The 17,007-nt window shown below is 50.1% G+C and overlaps 5 protein-coding genes across 12 annotated transcripts; 2 read left to right on the top strand and 3 right to left on the bottom strand.

Moving 5' to 3' along the window:
- Nucleotides 1-444: 444 nt before the first annotated feature.
- On the top strand, nt 445-5,127 carry H257_13101 (the record flags this gene model as incomplete). Of its 2 annotated transcripts, XM_009840539.1 has the most annotated exons (21): nt 445-770; nt 834-912; nt 973-1,164; nt 1,233-1,385; nt 1,451-1,550; nt 1,613-1,665; nt 1,769-2,170; nt 2,220-2,330; nt 2,398-2,442; nt 2,513-2,833; nt 2,894-3,075; nt 3,118-3,376; nt 3,431-3,649; nt 3,718-3,951; nt 4,013-4,145; nt 4,208-4,242; nt 4,322-4,400; nt 4,441-4,582; nt 4,655-4,729; nt 4,781-4,923; nt 4,985-5,127. In XM_009840539.1, 21 exons carry the CDS (start codon nt 445-447, stop codon nt 5,065-5,067), a joined length of 3,366 nt encoding a protein of 1,121 aa, XP_009838841.1. In that variant the 3' UTR covers nt 5,068-5,127. The 2 variants fall into 2 exon arrangements, with proteins under 2 accessions (XP_009838841.1, XP_009838840.1); XM_009840538.1 differs by having other exon boundaries at nt 2,894-3,376.
- Nucleotides 5,128-5,291: 164 nt separating this feature from the next.
- On the top strand, nt 5,292-6,774 carry H257_13100 (hypothetical protein). The gene is made up of 2 exons (XM_009840537.1): nt 5,292-5,813; nt 5,868-6,774. The coding sequence occupies exons 1-2, from the start codon at nt 5,303-5,305 to the stop codon at nt 6,395-6,397; spliced, it is 1,041 nt and encodes a 346-aa protein (XP_009838839.1). The 5' UTR covers nt 5,292-5,302; the 3' UTR covers nt 6,398-6,774.
- Nucleotides 6,775-7,005: 231 nt separating this feature from the next.
- Nucleotides 7,006-13,336, bottom strand: H257_13099 (hypothetical protein). Of its 6 annotated transcripts, XM_009840534.1 has the most exons (18): nt 12,107-13,336; nt 11,929-12,021; nt 11,764-11,881; nt 11,555-11,681; nt 11,316-11,493; nt 11,117-11,258; nt 10,698-10,837; nt 10,437-10,601; nt 9,952-9,996; nt 9,771-9,837; nt 9,452-9,720; nt 9,285-9,395; nt 9,093-9,218; nt 8,711-8,939; nt 8,478-8,655; nt 7,905-8,180; nt 7,317-7,461; nt 7,006-7,227 (listed from the first exon to the last, which is right to left on the bottom strand). In XM_009840534.1, exons 1-18 carry the CDS (start codon nt 13,331-13,333, stop codon nt 7,129-7,131), a joined length of 3,735 nt encoding a protein of 1,244 aa, XP_009838836.1. In that variant the 5' UTR covers nt 13,334-13,336; the 3' UTR covers nt 7,006-7,128. The 6 variants fall into 6 exon arrangements, with proteins under 6 accessions (XP_009838836.1, XP_009838833.1, XP_009838837.1 ...); XM_009840531.1 differs by having other exon boundaries at nt 7,905-8,655; XM_009840535.1 differs by lacking the exons at nt 7,006-7,227; nt 7,317-7,461 and having other exon boundaries at nt 7,764-8,180.
- A 95-nt stretch (nt 13,337-13,431) lies between these two features.
- On the bottom strand, nt 13,432-14,948 carry H257_13098. 2 transcript variants are annotated; one of them, XM_009840529.1, is made up of 3 exons: nt 14,319-14,948; nt 13,784-14,263; nt 13,432-13,721 (listed from the first exon to the last, which is right to left on the bottom strand). In XM_009840529.1, exons 1-3 carry the CDS (start codon nt 14,817-14,819, stop codon nt 13,536-13,538), a joined length of 1,167 nt encoding a protein of 388 aa, XP_009838831.1. In that variant the 5' UTR covers nt 14,820-14,948; the 3' UTR covers nt 13,432-13,535. The 2 variants fall into 2 exon arrangements, with proteins under 2 accessions (XP_009838831.1, XP_009838832.1); XM_009840530.1 differs by having other exon boundaries at nt 13,432-14,263.
- A 504-nt stretch (nt 14,949-15,452) lies between these two features.
- H257_13097 (hypothetical protein) lies at nt 15,453-16,977 on the bottom strand (the record flags this gene model as incomplete). Its single annotated transcript, XM_009840528.1, has 6 exons — nt 15,453-15,878; nt 15,947-16,124; nt 16,173-16,291; nt 16,354-16,524; nt 16,608-16,661; nt 16,789-16,977. The coding sequence occupies 6 exons, from the start codon at nt 16,975-16,977 to the stop codon at nt 15,453-15,455; spliced, it is 1,137 nt and encodes a 378-aa protein (XP_009838830.1).
- Between the last annotated feature and the right edge of the window lie 30 nt (nt 16,978-17,007).

The raw sequence follows: 17,007 nt of genomic DNA, 5'->3' as shown, positions 1-17,007 counted from the left end.
ATCCAATCCACGTCATGCAATATGCCGCTGGACCACTACATACTCCAGTAGTACTTCGAAGTAACAAGGTAGCAACCAATCATGATCTATGTTTCGCTTTATCAAGGGCATCTACTTGTACCGGTAATCGAAAGCTCCTAGAACTGAAATCACAAATCATGGAGTGTTTGCCAACTCCAACCACACGGGCAACGCAATACTTCGAAGTGATGCTTAACGAGGGCATCTTGACTCCTAAATAGCGATGGATTAGACGTATCCATGGCGTGATAACAGTTAGCTGCTCACGCGTTGTAGCTATGCATTTTACGATCATACTATCAAAAGCTGGTACTCATCAAAAGGATATTATTATCGGTACTAGTACTTACTGTATTGGTGGAATGTGAAACTCCCACTTCAAGGGCTTTAAATAGCAATGTCCAATCGAGACTTGTCAACGTGATGGCCGATCTCACCAACGCGCAGCGGCAGCTCGTAGCGAATGCTCGCGCTCGGAAGCAAGGACGAGCGCTGTCGTTGAAACTGAAGGATCAAGCGGAAGCTGAACGGCATCAACACTTGGCCGATAAAAGGCAAAAAGCGCAGCAGAACCAAAAACCAGCAGTAGACAATAAACTCGCCATTCGGTACGTGACGAAGGACCTGGCGCAGTATGCCCTCCACAGTGATTGGAAAAAGAAACGTCATCGAAAGGACAAGACCCGCGCAAGTACAGTCCCAGACGCCAAAAGTGCTGGGGGGGGGAATTCCAATCAACAGCCCAACCGGTAGCCATAGCAATGCATACCATGGCATTGCAACTAAACTCTATGCCGTTTGTACCTATCTAGGGGGGCTGAGCTCGACATTGACGAAGACAATCCCCAACGGCGACCCCCACGGTACCGCCCGCCGAATGCATGGGCCAAGGTAAGTGCACTGTGCCCTTTAAGTTTGAATGTTACAACTAATCATATATTGGTGGTGTAGCTGTACGAGCTCGAAGTCCAAGAAGTGGAAAAGGAAAAGGTCGCCAAACGCAACGCGGTGGTCAACAGTATGCATGTCGTCCGTTCGTGTCTGATGCAACAAGAAGAGGAGAAGCAGCGGCGGCGACAGCAAGAAGCCGAACGTAGTGCAAAGTACTTTGAGCAGCAACAACTCGAGTTGACCAAGTACAAGGTGTGTGTGTGGCTTTGGGGCTGCAATATGAAAGAGCATCGTCGTAATACAACACGATATTATCGTAGGACCAACTGACCCAATTGCAAGCGGCCAAAGAGGAAAAGCAAAAGCAAATGAGTGCCGAGATTAACCGCATGGTGGCGGACGCCCATGAGAAGCGAGAGCGGCAAAAGAAGGCGAAGATGCAAGCCGAGCTGCGTGAAGTGGACAGAGCCAAGGCAAAAACCATTCATACCACCTTAGTCTAGCATTTCGATTTGCTCGACAGTTTTATCTGTTGTAGGCAGCCCTCGAAGCCGAACGCTTGCGACTGGAAGAAGACAAACGACTTAAAGCGTTGCAAGTGGAGCAGGTCAAGGTTGAAAACCAAAAGCTCCAAGACGGTATCTATATTAAATTGAATTCGTATACAAGAATATGGCGACACCCATGGGCGTGCTTGTAGCCAAGCGCGTGGAAAAGTTACGCCTGCAAGAGTATGAAAACGAAATGACCCAGGTACAAACAGACAGCTTATTTCTGTACCGTTGGCGATTGATTCAAATATCGAATGTGATTGAGAAAACTACGTCAATGTGAATATTCTACACAACCACGGTAGGCGTATCAAAAACGGTTGGCGGCGCAAGAACTCGCGAGGAAAGCCGACCTGCAAAAGACATATGAGCGCCAGGAAAAGCGGGTGAGCATGGCGCTGCTGAACGTTGTCTCGCCCGAAGAAAAGGCGCGGCAGGACGAAGTTCGCGCGGCCGTTGTCCAGGCTGCCGAGCGCAAAAAAGAGGAGGCGAGGCTCGAGGAGAAGCGGCGAAAGCAGCGGCAGCTGGATGCGGAGCAGGGCCAAGAACTGCGCAAGCAACAAGAGGAGAAGCGGAATCGACTCGAGGCCGAGCGCCAAGCAGCCGCGCACATTGATGCGATGGGAGCGCAGGACGCTCTGGCCGCCGAGATGGCCGCCCGAGTGAAGCAAGCCAAGAAGGACGCTATCGATCGCGAGTACCGGACGGTATGCAATGTTCATTTATTTGCAAGTCGATGTCAACATGGGATGATAGAAACTGGCGCAGCAAATGACGGCAGAATACCAGCGCAAAGCCACGATGGACAAATGGAGCATGAGCCACATTGAGATGAAGCTCAATTCTACCACGTTGAAAAAGGCAGGCGTAACGTTGTAAACGTGAAATTCGTTATAAAACACTTGACGTTTCACGTGTCAGTTACAAAGTGCAGTATCTGCATGCTCACACCACGTTTTTCACGCGAAATATGACCAAGGTAATGGCGGCAACATCGCAATTTCGCACACACACGCATGTACGTACTATGACGCAGGGGTGTCAACTAGGACATCGACGGGGGTCTTCGAAAGCCGACCTTCACCGTGCGAGATGGGTACCATCTTGAGCAACTGAACCACAAAAGTTGCAGCGACGTCGAGTGGCGAAACTATCCTGAACTTGCCCCTCCCGCAGCGACCCCCGTCAAGGACACACCCTCACGTCCACCAGTGCCATCACTAGACCTACCATCGACCCCCTCGCGTCGACGCTCGTCTGTGTTGGACTGCCCTCAAACGTTAACGCCAAACACACCAAAGCACCGCCGCGAGTCGTTGAAACAGTCTTCCCCCATAGCTTCGTGGCTCATCTTTCGACAGGACTCGGAGGTGGATTCGATGACCTGATCTATGTACCTTCTCTTTTGTGATATTCGGACGATGAGGTAGGCTACGTCCACATCCAAAGTACTTCCGTTCCTGTCGAGAACTCCCACAAGCCCCCCTTTGACATCCGATCCCCCTGGCCTGGGGTATGCGCAGCCCCATCGGAACATTCGCCACCGCAGCATCAAGCCTGCGTCCAAGACATCCCTCTTACCGCATTTACCCGTCCCAAGTCCCCGTCCAAGGCACGTAAACTTCGGACGACAGCTTACTTATGTTGGTTGTAGTGGGGGGCCGTGCTATAGCTCTCGACGAACTCGGTACGACACTCAAATCAGCATGATTCGAAAGCGAACCATCGTACCGGTGGCAGACCCCCGCTCCATGTCGTTGGGGGCTCGCATTTTGCACTTTAAGATCGCCCCCCACGAGTTGCAAGCCGTGCTGAAGCGAGAAGACGCTCGCAAACTGCGACACATTACAGATCACGGCACCAACCTCGTGGCTCGCAACAAGCAGCTCGTCAAACCACCCTCGAATCAAGTCGTACGTTCAATTTCTCGAAAGTATTCAATAATAAGTAACAAAATGGGTGGACAGGAACGATTTGAAGTCGAGCGGCGACGCCAAGAAGAGGCCAAAGCGCGGATGCAAGCACACCATCGCGTCATGGCAGACGTGTTGGCAGCGGGGGTGAATCGATGGGGGGCGCGAAAGCAGCAAGCGGCGCTACTTCGGGCACGCCAGCACTGGGCTCGCAAGACTTTGTTGTTGGTGGCGCTGGGGAAGATCACGCACAAACTCCACGCCCTGTACCGTGTACGTTGCAGAGCAATTTGTAGCCTCGTCTGGGCGATTGCTAAGCAAGAAGTATGTGCTTATGTCAGGCATCTGAGGGGCGTATTTTGTCCAACCAGCAACACCGGGCTACAAAGCGAATCCAGCACTTTTGGAGACGCAAGTCGCAAGCCATCTGCTTAAGCCACGTCACGCACGCTATGTTGGTGATTCAAAAGTACTTGATGAAATGGGTGCGCAAAAATCGGTTGCGCCGTCGACAGCTGGCGGTGCACGTGATTATCACGTCCATCGAAGAGCTGCAGGAAGCCAAGTTTCGTCGGGTATGAAGAATGTTGTCGTTTGTGCGATATGGTTGTACACCCGACTTTTTGTATTGAGTAGTGCATTCTCAAGTATCGGCACTGTATTCAAGTGTTTCAAAGCATGTGGCGCGGGTGGATGAGCATCACGGACGCGCGAGTCAAGTTGCTCTTGTTGTTTTGGGCCAAACTCGAAAGAAAGGCACTTGATAAAGGTAATTCGTTGTCGGATTGTGTTGATTTTTACTAGGGTGTTATTGACATTGCACTTGGGCAGGGGCAACGTCGGACGATGTGTCCAAACTGTCGCTGGTACATACTGTATGTGTAGCCACATCTAATGACAAGATCGACTATATCGATGATCATGCATTCTATCACGACATGCCAGGAGGGCAACGCGCCGTCTCGGCCCCTGACAAAGCGACGCTGTGGCTTACGATCAACACCAACACTGTCGCCACTGCGGGGTACTCTAAAATCATGTGCCTGCTCATAATTCCCTTATAGCCACACCGTCGGCGTCGCTGATTGGCATGGGGGATACAGTCAAGCTGCTCGAGCACTTGAACTCGTTAAAGCTTCGGTCGCACACCGGTGAAATCTCCCGCGGTCGTAGCCGGGGCACTGGCGGATCAAGAGTCTCCACGAGGTACCTACAAGAGTTTTTGTTGGGCTATGAAAATGCTCACGGTTGGATTGAACTGCTAACGTTAACGATTAGCTTGAAGACCAGTCTGGTTAAGGACTTGCTGCGGAAGAAGCGCCAAGAATTCCTTGCCCTGCGCCAGGAACAAAAGTACATTGCATGCAATACCCCCCCCTTGCGACTGACATGTGATTTCAAAAGGGAACTGTGCGAAAACCAACTGGAACTGCGACGACGGCTAGGCGTGGGCATGGACGCGCGAACTGTCTTGGCGCTGGACAACTTGCGCTTTGAAAAGTCGCAATTTCTCATGCTCCAGAGCATCTCCGAGGCAGACATGCTGGGTGCGTACGAACCAACGTGATGATGATGTACCACCTAGCCTGTCATTGGTTTGGTGCGTAGAGCTGATCAAGGAAGCCGAAACCCAGACAAAACACCGGGCCGCGAACGGACTGGAGGGCACCCAGCCTATGGACGGGCCATAGCTAGGACTAGTGTGGTATTGTGTGGGCTTGGGACATCAATATAAAGCCATTGCTTGTCCATTAGTGTGGGTTATTGCTTGGAAGTTGGTGCTGCTGGGCCTCCATCTCTCCATTGCTGCAGTAGAACCGTCTGCTCATCCGTACCCAATGGCATCGTCCAAAAATCGAACGCAATCATTCCGACGAAAGAGGTCTGATTGGCTACCTTCAACTGGCATTTTTGTCTTTCGCTCCGATGGCGCTGCTTCCGTTGACAATGCGCGCGTTGCGGCAAGTCCGCCGTGTAGCCAACTTCAAACCCGAGTCGGACTTGGCATCTTGCCTCGAGCTTCATGTGGTCGACGTGCCTGTGCCAAGGCATGGGCAAGTACTGTTGAAAGTCGAATGTGCTGCTGTGAACCCGTCCAACTTGGCAATGTTGCAAGGGTTGTATGCCGACTCTGGGTCGACGCCGTTGCCAGTGTTCACGGGCACGGAGGGAAGCGGCACGGTGGTCGCCTCGGGTGGCGGACTCTTGCCGTGGTGGCTTCAAGGCAAGCGCGTGGGAGCCCTCGTCCCGTCGGGGGGCATGTGGGCCGAGTACGTCGTGGCCGACGCCTCGCTCTGCATTCAACTCCCAGAAACGATTTCGTTCGAAGTCGGCACGAGTTGTTTCGTGAACCCCCTCACGTGCTCGTCGTTTGTCCGCATCGCTCAATCCCGCCACGTCAAGGCCATCGTCAACACCGCCGCGGCCTCGGCACTGGGTACGCCTCTTCCGTCGTGTGCTTTGAAATGTTCTTACCTGTCGTTGGATGCAGGCAAAATGCTGGCTCGACATGCCGCCGAGCACGACATCCAAATCATCGGTGTTGTCCGCAACCAAGCTCAAGTAGACGCTTTGGCCGCGTGGGGCGTAAAGCACATCGTCAACACGTCCGAGCCCCACTGGACCGACCAACTCACGCAATTCTGCTCGAAACTCAACGCGACCGTCGGGTTTGAATGTGTCGGGGGCGACCTGCCAGGCCAAGTGCAAGCGTGCATGCCACCCAACTCGGAGCTGTTTGTGTACGGTAACCTCACTGGCGACCGGTGGGCCGCCATGTCCCCCGGGGACCTGCGCTACAACAACAAGCGCATCTCGGGGTTCTTCCTCTTTCGGTACCTTGAGGAGCAAGGCTGGCTTCGCACATGGCGCATGCGCCGCCAAGTTGCTCGAAAACTCTCGACGACGTTTCACACGGACGTTAGCGCGTCCCACGCACTCGACGATGCCGTCGTCGCCATTCAACACTATGCCAACCACATGACCAACAGCAAAATCATCCTCAAACCATCCCAACACTAACTAGCTCAGACACACACTTGGACCATAATCTGGTCCGTGAACGATGGTGGACTGACTGCTGCGATCGATAGAACAGCCACGTTGTGGATCCTGCGTTACCTTGTACTGAGGTCGCACAGCCTGCCGCCACGTCAAGTGTACGTACCATCATGGGTCTTCATCAGGGTATGTAGTACGGGAAAAGATATGTTGTTGACCAGTAGTCGAACCAATTTACTTCTATTTAGTAGGATTAATACTACGTACTCATATAATATTTGCAGCCTTGTCGAGAGACGATTACCATTCGGAGCGGCATATTAGTTGTACCTGCATACAAAACATAAGATATATATGTGGCACATCGATTAAATAATTACTACTTGACGTACTTTGCACAATCAATGAAAATTGCAATTTGTCAGCACTTATTTCAATATTTTAATCCCAATTAGTATATTCTCCGGGGTACTTTAACCCCGAAACCCCAATACTACTATAGTACAGTAGTACCCTCCGTGGTGAACTATAGCTAACAAGGTGTGGTGCTAACACTTGGTCACCACATCTCACCAAATGGACGCGCCTTCACCTAATCCATCAAGTAGGCGGGTTTTGGAATTGAAATAGCGTGCGAAACAGGGATATGTACTCTACATATTACAAAACTAGGCCCAAATCCTACAGCTTTAGTCGTGTACAGTGAATGGTAGTAACATGTGTACAGTTGATCCTTCAAGCAAGCCTAAGCACTATCCACTGAACAAGAAGCGCAGGTCCTCAATCGTCAGCCGCGCCAACGCCGCCGTGCTCGAGCCCACCGTGCCTTCAAATACGAGCTGCTTCTTTTCCTAACAAGACATGAGATATCACAGCAGCAGGAAGAGCAGCTATATATTCTATATATATATAGTAATCATCCAATTATATATATATATACCTGTAGCTTGAGAATCCGTTCTTCGATCGTGTTGGCAATCACAAACCGCGTGGCGCGGATAGGTTTGAACTGGCCAAGGCGATGCGTCCGATCGATTGCTTGGTGCTCCGCCGCCGGATTCCACCACGGGTCCATCAGGAAAATGCTAACCAAATAAATAAAAATAAATCATCCTATACAACTAACCCTAAATCAAAGCAAAAAAATTACTCGCTACCAACTTGAAACCCCGTGTTTGCACATACAGTATATATATATATATATACGCACATTGTCAACTCCAATTTGGAAACACTTTCGACTGAAATTCGACAAAGGGTATTTGCGATAGTCCTAGCCAATAATCAAAATTCACCAACACGACATGTCAACCAATCATCGATTCGTGTAGTTTGGCCAACTCCAACAAATGTTCATTATCACAAATGTGTATACCATATATTGAATATATATATATATATATATATACGCTTCAAAAATCACACTCCAATCGATTCTCGAATAATCTGTCTGCCAGACCCAAAATCCCAGCGAAAAGGACCAGTCGCCAACTCTAATATACAAGAACCAAGTCTTATATGAACGTACTGGGACGCCACCGTCAGATTGAGGGCAACTCCGCCAGCTTTAAGCGAGATGAGAAACACCGTGAGCGTCGGATCGTCGCGGAATTCGGTGAGGAGGCGGTCGCGCTGGGCCATGGGGATGCCACCCGACAGTTTGACGCACTTGAGGCCCGCGAGCCGCAGCCGATGCTCAATCAGGTCGAGCATGTTGACAAACTGCGAGAATACTATAGCCTTGGCCGACGGGTCGTGGTGTTGCATCAAGTGGAGCTCCTCCATCAGTGCCTCAATCTTGGTGCTACGTAGTACACACACATCCAACCACCCCCGATTAGTACAATCTTTACAAATATATATATATCATCAAAGACCCGATTAATACAATCTATACAAATATATATATATATTGTTGTGAATATTCGAAACAGAAGCGACATTGCAAATACTTCGACGAGACACAACCAAATGTACTCGAGGTAAACATCGGCAGACGTATTGAGCCAATCAGATTAGTGCGACTAGAATTAGTGTGAGTACACTGTCCGCACTAAAAAGGTTAATCCCACGAATAAACATTATAACAAACAATCGCAACCTGCTCTGAAAGTCTCCAAGGTGGGGCAGCCGACGCAGCAAACTGCCTTTTCCAATCTGGCGCGCCTTGAACTGGTCCACGTGATGTGTTTCGTCGTCGTCGGAGTCGGCTGCTGTCCCAGTGGCTGCCATGTCCACCGTCAGCGGCTCGTTGCACGTCGGGCACGTAGCTTGAGCTCCTGCCATTTCAATGGTGTTAAATATTATATATATATATTATATATATATATCTACCCATGAGCAAAGACTCGACGTATTCTTCGACGCAACTGTGGCAAAACAAATGATGGCAGGCCGACTTGACGGCTTGCTCGGGGGGTTCGTGGCAGAAGCCACATGTTCTCCCGTCGTCCGGATCGTCGGCACTCGAAGACGGGGGAGGACCGATGAGGGCCAAGTCGTCGCGGGCAGGGACGTCGGGCGTCGGCACTTGAAGCGCGGGATTCGATTTCGAGTAAATCACCTAAGTCAAACCCACCTTACTACTCTCGAGACTCGTACAACAAGATATATAGTATATGTATATGTATATGTATATATATAGTATATATAATATATATAGTATATATATAATATATATATATAGTATATGTATATAATATATATATATTTATACCAAGTACGGATGGTCCACAGCTTGGCGAAGTCGGATGAGCAGGTCGAAAATGTGCGCATAATTGTTGAGGAGAGTGCCTGCCGACACGTACGTGTTGAACTGGGCCTTGCTTTGCGTGTAAATGCTCTATACAAGTCCAAATATAATAATATTCCTCGTTTTCAATATATATATATATATATAGATATATACCTCGTAAAAGTCCTTTTCGCGCTCGTCCAGGGCATCCCGCCGCACGCGAACCAACTTGGGCGGCAAGCTAATGTCGTCTGCCCGGCTTTCTTTGGTCCGTCGCAGCAGCACCTAATGTAAATACATGTAAAATCAATAACGTCGAAACAAGAGATGGATGGGCGGACGTGGCGAAGGAGGTCGTTCTGCAGACGAAGCATGGCCAGCTTGCCCTCGGCCACGTAGCCAAAGCCCTGGATGGGAGTCACGATCTTCTTGTTAAAGAACGAGTAATGCTGCATGGCCGTGTGGTCGCAGTGCTTGCAGTGGCCGTGAAAGATGCTAAAGTCGAGCTGCTTGCAGTCGCACTCGGCGCACTCGTAGTACGCCTGTGGGTCCACTTGTAAGAACCGGACCAGCGAAAACAGCTCCCCAATGCGGTTCTGCAGCGGCGTGCCTATCGATTAGCCAGTTCAGTGTGAGCCTTGTTAGCTAGGGACTTTATACCAGAGAGGCACCACTTGTACTGAGATTTCAAGCGAAACACGGACCGCGCTGTGCTACACTTTTTGTCCTATATGATCGGTGTTGGATCTGTCCATCTCTTGTTTATTTGGAAATCGAGGAGTAAATGATAAGGACAATAAGCATACTCAGTGTACATTGGTTAGTTTTGATATGTACGTACCTTGATGTAATGGGCTTCGTCCAAAATGATGCGCGTCCACTCGACCTACCCCATCGATTATATCATCTCCATTATATCATTATCCATTATATCATTATATCATTATCCATTATATCATTATATCATTATCCATTATATCATTATATCATTATCCATTATATCCATTATATCATCATCCATTATATCATCTACATTATTACATTGCCAAATTGGTTGGAAACTGGACCCGTCAACACAGAAATGACTTAAGAACTGCCCAAGCCAATCAAATCACGTTCTGGTGAATAATTTCTGCCAATCCCCTCACAGTCCCTCTAAATATTGGGCAAACCCATATATATATACTAATCTTTGTATGCTATAGTGTGTACAAGCTTAAATCAGATTCAATGGATTCGAATGCTGCAGTATTTGGCGAAAGTAAACATTTGGGTGTGAAATGCACACAATATCATCAGCCATTGCATCCACAACGTTCAACGGACCTCGTGGAGCGGCGACCGCCCTTTCTTTGCACGTCGGTTGGATTTACGAGGCGGGGGCTTTATAGGAGCATCGTGTTCTTCTTCTTCTTCTTTGCTGCTGCTATCTTGGTCACTCAACGTCTTGGCCTTGGCTCGTGCTGCCACCGCCGCCTTGGTGGGTTTGCCCTGCCGTCCATATATATATATATATATTTATATATATATACTTCGATATTTATATATATATCAGGTCCAATGAATCCAACTAGACGACGTTTGTACCTTTTGCTGCTTCATCTGCTTGGACGTTTTCCGAGAGTCCGGACCACAAAAGTATTTGTTGTGTGGCACGAGCTTTTCCGGAACAAATAGTTTGTGGCAGTACGCACACGCCACTTTCTCGGCTTCCATCAGCTTGCGTCCTGGAAATACATAAATGTATATATATATATGTATATATATATATATCGCAATCCACCCCATGACTTATATATATATATATATAAATCATGATATATATATACACTGTCCCATTTAGAAATATATATATACACACTGTCCCATTTAGAAATATATATATATATACACTGTCCCATTTAGAAATATATATATACACACTGTCCCCATTTAGAAATATATATACACTTGTCCCGTTTAATATATATATATATATTGCATGTAGAAACCTCTGATTTCGGTACCTTCGTTTTCGAGAATCGAATAGGTCGTCAATACGACATCGTACGACGCCAATTCAGCAGTCAAATTGGTACGCTTGGGGCCATGATACAGCAAAATGCTCAAGTGATTTGCCTCGACAAACCGCTCAATCTCGCTTTTCCACTGATAATATATATATATATTGTTAATATTTTAAGTTTACATGATATATATCTGTACCTGCATGCAAGCAATCACAGGACAGATGATGAGCGTGCCACCGCCCATGACCATCCCTTCAAATTGTTTGATTTTGACGTTCTCCAGCATGGTTGCGATCGCTTGAATCGTCTTGCCCATGCCCATCTCGTCGGCCAAGATGCCGCCGCGGTACTTGCTTGCTTCTTGTGCTTTCATCCTAGAATAATATATGATGTTTGTTCCTATATATCATATAGATCAAGAAATATCATCTTTACCACGCGAGCCCTTCTTGTTGGTATGGCAGCAACGACGCGGTTAAGTGTGGCGACGGAGTCCCCGCCGGTAGGATATCTCGCTTGATAAATGCTTCGTCGCCCAACGCCACGCGCTCGTCTTCGACGCCTGCGCCAATTTATATATAAATAGATATATAAACACAGAATGGATACAATCGAAAATAGTATTATTATATGTGTGGGTGTACCGAGCTTGGAATTGGTCACCATGTACGCTTGCACTCTGTCGACGTCGTCCCGGTCCAACGCGTCAAAGCCATGCAAAGGCTTTGCCACGTCATTGTTGAGCAACGTGCATTCAATATGCTACAACTCAATCAGAAACTCCATATAGTGAGTGTACTTTTAAGGACCTTGTGGTACGCCATGATGCCAAATCGTGAGTGCCGCAACCGGATAGACACGACCAATTCGCCACGCACGAGCGTCTTCTCACACGTTTTGCACTAGAGCATTTCAATTGTTATAAATAATTATAACAAGCATCATCATTGTTATAATAATTATAACAATAGTAACACAATACCCTACCCGAGCTCGACCAGTCGGGGCGTACGCGACTTCATAGTATGGATACTCGATCGGTTCTGCTCTTCTCACAACTCCGCCATCCCGTCCATCGCCGCCATCGTTCCCCTGTGCATGCTCCGTCAAAGCCGCCGCCGCCGCCGGCTTCTTTGGAGATCTTCCTGTCTTGGGTCGTTTGATGGACTTTATCGGGGCGTTGTCATCGTACGAGCTGCTGCTGCTGCCGTCGACGAGGTCCTTCCCCCGCGCCGCTTTCGACTTTAACGTCGATGCCCAGTCTGCCACATCGTCGTCATCGCCACTGCCTTCGTCGCTGCTACTACTCGCGACAAACTCGCTGCTGTCTCCACCGTCGGAACTGTCCTGTAGCTGCTTTGACGGCCGACGTGCGCCAACCGCCGCCGCCTTGCGCTTGCCCTGGGCATTCTTCGATAGCGGCTTCAAGGTCGTTGGGGCTTGGCGCACGGGGATCGCCCGGACCACACGTTTCGCACGGCCTTGTTTCCCTAGCTTAGCTGCTTCAGGGCGGTTGTCGTCGGACATGATGTCGCCGCCGTCCGCTGTGAGTCGGGGGATGGACGAAGAGGTGGATGCCTGGAAAGGAGGCGGTCTGAGCGTCTTCACATCGTCTTTGACAAAGTCACTGCTGTCGTTGTCGTCGATTACTTGGTGTTTTGACGGGCGAGGCCGCGGCTGCTTTGTTTTTTCAAACGTGTGCTCCACCTTGGGTTCGACTGGCAACGCGCCGCCGCCGACCCCGCGTTTGGGCTGATTGCGGCGGGTGAGCGGTACTGGTGCCACTTGTTCCTCCGCTTCTTTCTTTACACGAGAGGCTCTGCGTCGTACGGCGGGCGCTGTGGAGGAGGATGGAGCATCGTTGTCGTCGCCGCTTGCTGACACAATGTCCGTGTCCGACTTGATGTCTCCATCGTCGTCGTCGGTCTCACGAACGATACAATCCTCGTCGTCATGAATGGCCGTTCTGGCGCTACGTCGTGTAGGTGCTGGCATGCCTTTACGAGTGGACTTGACAATTGAAGCTGTCGTGTGGGTTTCCAACACGGAGACAGGTTCATTTGCTCGCTGTTTCTTCGGCGCTGTTGTAGTGGCCAAGGTTGAAGTGTCCGCGGTTGTAGGCTTGCGCTTCCGCGATGGTGGTGGCTCGCTGGAGGCCCCTTGATCAGGAGGAGGGGCCAGCCGGGACGAGCGGCGTTGGGGTGCAGGGACCATGCCTCAAATCGAATTGAAGTTCGTCAACGTTCATGTTTCGATTATCCGGACAAACAAACTTATTTGCGTTTTCGCAATGACCATACAAATATCAAATGAAACGAAAATATTTTATTTGTTCACAGTACTCCAATAAGATCCGAAAATGGAGGGAACGCGTTGGTCAATTTGCATCGCGGGCAAACGTTGGACATGGACGACATCACGACATGGACTCATCCCATTCGTCCAGAAAGGTGCAAGTGTCCTCAGGGTACACTTCCACAGGTAGGAGCTCCTCCTCGGACTTCGCTAGCAGGGACGCAAGGTGGGCGTTGCAGCGTAAACACACTCGGTGCGACGCCTTGAGCAGGACCTCGCAGTGCGTTGTGCATGGTTTGCACACCGCCTACGATGCATGAACGTCATAAACGAGCGTCCACAACGGCAGAAGAGTCGCGCCATCCGTACCATGCGGCAGACCTTGCACTTCACGGTGGGATGGTACCACCTCAACTTGGTCGTGCATACTTTGCATAGCTTGACCATGTCCTTCAAAGACGTCCATGCATTGATCGACGACGACTTTCGCCGCCGCATCGACTGCAATCGCATTGTGTCGTCGTCTTCTTGCCATGGGGTGTCCATCGTGTGGTGGTGTTGCAAGTCGTTGGCCACATCATGGGGGCGGGACTCGGCTCTCGCCAGGAGACGTCGCACCATGATCGCTGCTACCCATTTGGGCATTTTTCCTCGGTGGTCGACATTCAAGACTATTGTTCTCTGCAGGAGCCGTCTGTTCTCTTTCGATCCCTCCATTACGACAGTGCCGGAATGCCGCAATATCGCCCGAACATGCTGGTGTTTCGACGACGCTACAAACAACGGAATCGAATGCACGCATCGCACGTACCCTCGCCGGCCGTTTCGCGCCACAAAAGGCTGTTGGATCTAATCCGTAGCATAACGTTACATGGTGTGGGCGCAGGGAAGGAGGAGTATGTACCTCCACATAGCAAAAGTCACGGTCGTGGGCCAAAGGGCCACTCGATGCCGCACTCCATTTCACGGTCACGACGGACTTGTCGTCCTGGCCAGAGTGGATGGCGCACAGCGTGGACGTCGTGTGGAACGCGTTAAAGGCGTACGGGTGCATGTGTCGTTTGTAGTCATGGATGGACGAGTACCCCGTGAGGATCGCGGTCTTGGATTGGCAAATGTACCTCTCGTCGGTGGATTCAATTTGCTTGGAGGTGGCGGGTGCGGGCTGTGACTGCAGAAGCTGCACATAGGATAGAAGTTCGGAAGCTGCGGCGTGTGCCAACTCAAGTAGCTGTGCTTTCTCGAGACCTGTGAGGCTGAGCGACGAAGATGGCTCGTGGATGCGAAGGGGAGATGTGCATGTGGATGGAGTGAACGGGTTGGGAATGGACGACTGGCGTTGCCGCGTCCGTGATTGCGAGGCGGTTAGCGAGACCGCAGCGCTTTGTCGGCGCCGACTACTCATGTGGTACGCAATTACCTGATCTTCTCCGCAGGATTCGCGTTAGTGTTGTAGGGAGCAAGCAGCATCTGATCTCTACGGGCGGCATCACCGTCACGAACCTGTGCGACATGCACTCTCACCAGAATCGCGCTAAAATTTGCAAAATTAACACATTATTTTGGGTATTTACAGCAGTATTTACGTAAATTAGGGGCTATCGTTTCGCTCTCACTCTCATTCCTCGGCAGTTACATTCATAACGCCCATATGGCCAAGCAAGCGGCCAGGCAGCATGTTCGCCCATGGAAATGCTTGAACGAGTTGGCATGGAGGGTGAAATCCTACTACATACACACCCTGCATCTGCTGCGTAGAAGTCCTTTGGACACGATGTCCTGGTATGCCCTTGCATGTACGATTCTCATCGTGTTACGTCTATCAGGATGCTGTGTACGGTAGTACCACGTGGGCCGCATTGCACATGACGATCGACAGAACTGCCGAGAAAACAACAACCTGATCAGGTTCAAACCTGATCGGGCATTCATATCCATGTACTGCCACAAAGTAGGTGGTGGGAGCCACGAGTATGCACAGACAAAAGCACAGACAAAACAGTATGTTAGACAATGGCAAGAAACAGTAGCCACAGAACTAATCCACGGCCAAGAGGTCTACGTCCAAATACGAGCTAGACGTGGCAACGTGTGCTTGAAAGTCGTCTAAGCTATGGTACTGGACTTCCATATCTCGCATCGGTGCATAGTTTGGACGAACAAAGAAATCGGCAAGGGTCAGTGGCTGCGTCATGTCAGCGTGCGACGTGGGCAATGAAGGGAGCGCAGCACATGCAGACGGAACCATCCGTGGAGATGGATCAACGTTGGGATGTGGCCCAGATGTTTCGGGTGGTACAGTCAGTTGTCGGACTAGTGCGGCCAGATCGTGCAGTTCTTGACGCAAGGTGGCGATTTCCAAAGCATTCGCTTGGCATTGCTTGCACGGAGCCTCACACCACTCGGTCGATTTTCTGGACGACTGCCCATGCTGCCGTCGCGCCAGTTTGCCCTTCCACGCCGCCTGTGTATGTACATACTCCCTCTTAGCTGCTCGTATCGTGCACACTACATATGTATGTACTCATTTACCTGCAGTCGACTCACAGCTCGCGTCAATCTGTGGTGATTATGGCTGTCCGTCGTCACTTGCTTCAGCTGCGACCACAACGCCATCGTAGCTTCGTCTTGAATCCCTGCTTGCCGCTCCAGCTTGCCCACGCGAATCAGCACACATCGCACTTGGTGCAGCAGCGTCGCCCCCCCTTTCCTACAGATCTCCATATTCACCACAGTGTCATGAATGCCAAGGGCATACCCAACGAGGTTGCCGCGAACGACATAACCCCGCCACACCCGCTGAATTTGCCTCGCGCTGTAGTTGGCTCGCTTCCACTCGACCAACCGCCGTCGCGTATACGACCCCCGGACGATTTTCTAGAGACTACACCTGAGGAGCGACGCCCTATCTTGTGCTGTTGAGCCTAATTGGCGACTACCTGAATGATCTGGGCGTAGATGTGGAAAATTTGAGTGTTTTGGGGAAGGCTCTCCCACATAATTTGATATGACGACATATGCATAGGCCAGGTCGCCATCGCCGGTGCCGACTTGGTTGGCACGGCGGGTCGTGGAAATTTCACACGTGCGAGATGTCCTCGATAGAATTTCTACCATAACGTTAGTCGTAACGATAGGAAGAGGTCGACACAACTGTACTTGTATGTAGGTATATATATATATATATATATACCTGTATACACGTGGCACTCTTCATCCGAAGCCACTGCTCGCGTTTCACCCACACCTACCATGGCCATGATGAGTACTTGAATGATCTATATATATGTAATAAATATATACTTCGAAGTATAAGTTCAATGATATATTTATATATATCGATCGATTGCAGTCGATGGCATTATATTTGGTACCTTCATGTACTTTCGCATGTGCTGGACGTGGTCTTGCACTGCAGCCAGAGCTTTGTGCAAGTCTTGGCGCGACGTGGCAGATGCCGTTTTCGCCGACGATGCATGCGTACCAGGGGTGTCGTCGTGATGTGGCAAAAACGTGCTCGAGTGCGCCAGGGGGGGCTCGGCTACCGCCTGCGATCTGTCCATGCCTTGCTTAGGATATCATGGAAGGAGGGA

Source organism: Aphanomyces astaci (genome assembly GCF_000520075.1).
Source record: "Aphanomyces astaci strain APO3 unplaced genomic scaffold supercont1.45, whole genome shotgun sequence".
Taxonomy (NCBI): Eukaryota; Oomycota; class Saprolegniomycetes; order Saprolegniales; family Verrucalvaceae; genus Aphanomyces; species Aphanomyces astaci.
The sequence above is the reverse complement of the archived record's forward strand: the minus strand, read 5'-3'. Positions and strand labels throughout refer to the sequence as shown.